Source organism: Microplitis demolitor, chromosome 5 (genome assembly GCF_026212275.2).
Source record: "Microplitis demolitor isolate Queensland-Clemson2020A chromosome 5, iyMicDemo2.1a, whole genome shotgun sequence".
Lineage (NCBI taxonomy): Eukaryota > Metazoa > Arthropoda > Insecta > Hymenoptera > Braconidae > Microplitis > Microplitis demolitor.
The window spans coordinates 10,507,763-10,512,686 of NC_068549.1; the positions used below are offsets into that span (position 1 = coordinate 10,507,763).

Sequence of the window (4,924 nt, forward strand, 5' to 3'; positions counted from 1 at the left end):
TGTTTGAAGATTGAAACTGAAAAGTAGAAAATTCATTAACAAGGTTAGGTTTTTTATTTTTTCTAAAGCTTAGGGCTGATCCTCAACGCTACAACTTTTAGTGACTGTGTTGATAGTCTCGAATAACGGGGCCATCCCGCAGGAAAAAAAGTAAAAGCAGATGTGATTTAAATTCAAATGCTTATCCAATATGAACTTGAATGTATTAAATGAAAAGTACAATTTTTAACGTTGCAAATCAGAAATAAAGAGAATAGTTGATACTTGTCAAACATGTCTTAAAGATTTTCATTCAGCATGTACGGAGAATCACCGAATATTAAACCGCAATAGTGATTCAGTGGTATGTAAAGGGAATAGTGAGTTGTTTAACAGGTCTATTATCGGTAAAAAAAGATATAGACGTAGTCGTAAATGGAACGAAGAATACGAAGACCAGCAATTGACTGACAACAATCCTGGAAATTGTAATATTGTTATAAATAATGTTACTGATCAGGTGAACATAGAAAGTCGGTTCGAGAGAAAAACGGAATTAATTTTGGACAGGTTGGACGAAATGACAATAAACAATACAAACACATTGAAAACAACACTCAAAGAATTCATTACTAATCAGTTTCCAGATCTATAAAAAAAACTTTGTTACATTGTGAAATCTTAAATAACTAAAGAGTTGGAAACTGTGAAAGATGATATTGCAACGATGAAACTGCAATTAAAAGAATGCAATAAAAGTAATATAAAGTTGGGCGAAAGTATTTCATGCACTGCTATAACAAAAAAAACTACAGGTGGATATGGAGGCCGCATCATTGTCAAATCAGTCAACAATCAGCAGTCAAAAGATACAATAAGTCTTCTCAAAAACAGTATAGATGTCACACAGCTTGGAGTAGGTGTCAATAAAGTGATAAATAGCTCGAATGGTAATGTTATTATTGATATTGACAAAGAGGAAGATCAAGTACTGATAAATAATGAAATTCAACATAAATTTAACAATGCTTTTCAAGCAAAGAATATTCCTGGAAAAACTTTAAAAATTAAAACTATTGGTATTGAAAAAGACCTGGTCAATATGGATGAAAAATTATTTATTGATACTATAGTCAAGCACAATAGTTAATCTCAAATAGTAGAGAAACCAGATATCAAAATTGTTAAGAGATATTTAAAAAATCAGTATAAGGGTTCTGCCATAATAGAAGCAAATACGTTGGTACATGAAGCAATTTTGAATGGTGAAATAATAAGAATTGGTTGGAACATCTACATGGCATTCAATCACGTTAGTGTTACGAGATGCTACCAATGTTAGGGACTTAACCACATTGCGCAGAACTGTAGGAATAATGTTGCGTGTAGAAAATGTGGTGAACAACACAAAGAAGAAGATTGCCATAACTCCTATAAAAAATGCATATACTGTATAAGATTGGTTGACAAAACAAACAAGACTGACTTAAAAATGGATCATGAAGTTACCGATGTACATTGTGCATGCCATCAAAAAATTGTTAAAAATGATGAGAAGAAGTCGTCGAGGTATAATCAATAGCTATAATGAACAGGGATTGAAAATAATAGTATTGAATATTTGCGGATGGATAGGACATAAAGATGTGTTTGTAAATTGGATTACTTCGGTTAGGCCGGATATAATTTGCTTAACAGAGACCCATATAGCTGAGGATGTTACGGACTATGAAATTGGTATACCAAATTACAGTTTTATCCGTATTAATACTGATAATAATAGAACTGGTGGAGTAATCACATTTGTAAGGAAGAAGTTAAAATATAAAGTGTTATTAAACAGTGCTAGTTTCAGTGAAGGTATATGGTTGAATGTGATCCAATTAGAAGGCAAAGAATCTGTGACTCTATGTAATCTTTATAGATCGCCGAATTTAGGTCTTATAAGTAGTTTTTGTAGAAACATTGTAGCTTTGTTAGATGATTTAATAGATACCAAAAAACTTATAGTAGTAGGTGACTTCAATATCGATGTTAAGAAAGAAAATAATTATTATGCAGGCAGATGAATAAAAGAACTTGGAATACTAGGTTTAAAACGAAAAATTAATGTTCCTGTACGTACTACACTAACAATTGATACAATCATAGATCTAGTCTTATCTAATTGTAAAATCGAATGTAATGTATTAACAACTCTGAGAATAACTGATCATAACATCGTGAGTGTTACGTTAAATGAAAAATTGAACGATAGTTTCGGTTCTAAAGTTATCTCAGAAAGAGACTTTAACTCGATTGACTATGATATGTTCGAAGATAAACTCAAAAATAACTTCAAAGATCTGACGGTAGATTTAAGTAATAATAAGATAATAATTTCTGATAAATTAGAATATAATTTATTTGTAAATGACATTATTGAAAAGTTAATTAGAATTGTAAACGATGTTGTACCTATAAAAACAATGATCAAAAATAATAAATGGGAAAAAAAACCATGGATCACAAATGAAATAATTAATAAAATTAAAATAAGAGACGAGGCATTTTACGTTGCCAAAAATTCAAAAAATATATATGATCTCGGGCACTATAAGCGTTTGAGAAAGAACGTAGTTAATAATTTAAGATTAGCCAAAAAAAGATATTTTGACAAAAATATCGATAATAATAAAACAAATCCTAAAGCTATGTGGACTAAAATTGAAAAATTAATTGGTGACAAAAAGAAAAGCAGCGAAATATTTGACTCCATTAGTTTTAATAATCGTTATTTAAAAAATGAACTTGACATAGCAAACGGGTTCAATAGATATTTTGTAAATAGTATAAAACATATTATTAAGGAAGTTGAAAGTAATGATGTATCCACTGGATATAATCATAAAGAGCTTGTTGATAATTTTGATAATAGTAAAATATGGGGAAAATTTGATGAGGTATCAGTATTGGAAGTTGAGAAAATTATTAATAATTTAGATGTAAATAAAGGTGCAAATAATGATTTAAATGCTGTGATAGTCAAGAAAATTTGGGACTGTAATCGCAATATTATTCTAAGTATGTTAGATTGTTCGTTAAACTTAGGTATAGTTCCTAACTGCTGGAAAGTTTCTGTAATAACACCAATTTCAAAGATTAAAAATAGTGACAAAGCTGAAAATTTTAGGCCCATAAATACTCTTCCAATCTTGAAACAGATTCTAGAGCGAATAGTGAAGACCCAACTTGAGAAATTTATCGAGGATAACGTTATTTCGGACGTAGGTCAATCTTGTTACCGAAAATATTTCTCATGTGAGTCCGCATTGCAAGACTTACTTACTAAATGGAGAAAAGATCTAGATGATGGTATGTGGATTAGAATAATATTTATTGATTTTACAAGGGCATTTGAAACGGTAGACAGAAAAGTACTCATTGATTTGTTAAGAAAGATTGGATTGAGAGGAATTGTGTTGGATTAGTTTGTATCATATTTAGAGGAGCGTAAACAAAGAGTTAGGTATGGTGGTGTTTTATCTGAAAAAATTTATGTCAGTGAGGGAGTACCGCAAAGCTCTAAACTTGGGCCGTTGTTATTTATCATTTATGCCATTGAAATCATTAGTATATTTAATATTAATAAGATTGGTATAATTTGTAAGCTTTTTGCTAATGATATGATACTGTATTTTCCAAGTGAAATAATGAGTGAAATTGTAAATTATAAAGCGACGGAGCTATATTAACCAAGGAGTACTCTAGTTCATAAAACAATCATTGCTGTGAAATTTTTAAAAGAACACGGAAATAATTAAAAACGTTTGTAATACAGTTTCGTCGCTTTTTCAAATACTTATATGATATTTTTGAGCTCCTGTAATGGTCTTAGCTGAATTACATAGCAAATCTAATGTTTCTTTTGCTTCGAAATAGTTGCTTCTCAATAAATCAAAACATTTATTATAACTGCTCATAAATAGCATTAACTTTTGTTTACTGCTTTTTAATCCCTACTAAGAATAAAAAAATATCGAAATCAATTTCTAATATGTAAGATAAACAAGTGTACAGTATCAAAAATCGGTACGGACAATAATTTATAGCGGAAAAAAATTTTTTCAATTTTCAATAATCGAAAAAAAAAAATAGTAACCACGGAGGTCCCACGACCGGAACCAACTAAAAAGTTGTGGAATATATAGTAGTTTGTTGACACAAATTTTCAGGAAAATCAAAATATGTATGATTTTCAGAAAACGACTTTAAAGTTCTAAAACTCCAAAATAACGCGGAAAAATTTTTCTAAAAAATTATTGGTATTTTTTTTTTCTGAAAGTAAATGAAATAAAGATACTTTTTCAATCTTTGAGTTTTTTTATTTAAAATATTTTTCAAAAAGTTATGAGCGAAAAACCATGAAAAGAGCGGTTTTTTTGAAAATTTCATATCTTTTGAACCAATGATAAAAAAAATCTCAAAATTTAGGAGGATGAGTTTTTTGATGAGTACTAAAAAATATTAAAAAATAATGGAAATTAAAAATTAAAATTCTTTAAACCTTCCGATTTTGCGTGGAATGCCCCACATATTTGTATATGTTATTCGCACCAACTTTCAATTTTTTCGATCTGCTTCGAAAAAATTACAAGCTGTTTAGTAATTTTTAGTTGCTAATACAATACTTAATACTACGCTACTCATCTAGTTTACAGAAATTACTAAACAGATTGTAATTTTTGAATACTTTAGGGTATATAATACTCATTTTTAGCTAATTTTTGTATTTTTAAATAGTAAAAATCGTTGAATCGTATTATCAAATGATGTACTAAACGTTTAATAATGATTTAATATATTTTTTGTAAAATTTGGTGTTTGATTAATAAAGAATACGAATAAATTAGTAATAAAAGTAATAATATAGCAATTTTCCAGATAAACATACAGTATTAATTAC

At 28.9% G+C, this 4,924-nt stretch overlaps 1 protein-coding gene across 1 annotated transcript; it reads left to right on the forward strand.

Annotated features, from left to right (window-relative positions):
- The first annotated feature begins 2,672 nt into the window (after nt 1–2,672).
- LOC128667789 (uncharacterized) lies at nt 2,673–3,449 on the forward strand. The gene has a single exon (XM_053739356.1). It carries the CDS (start codon nt 2,673–2,675, stop codon nt 3,447–3,449), a length of 777 nt encoding a protein of 258 aa, XP_053595331.1.
- The last annotated feature ends 1,475 nt before the right edge of the window (nt 3,450–4,924 follow it).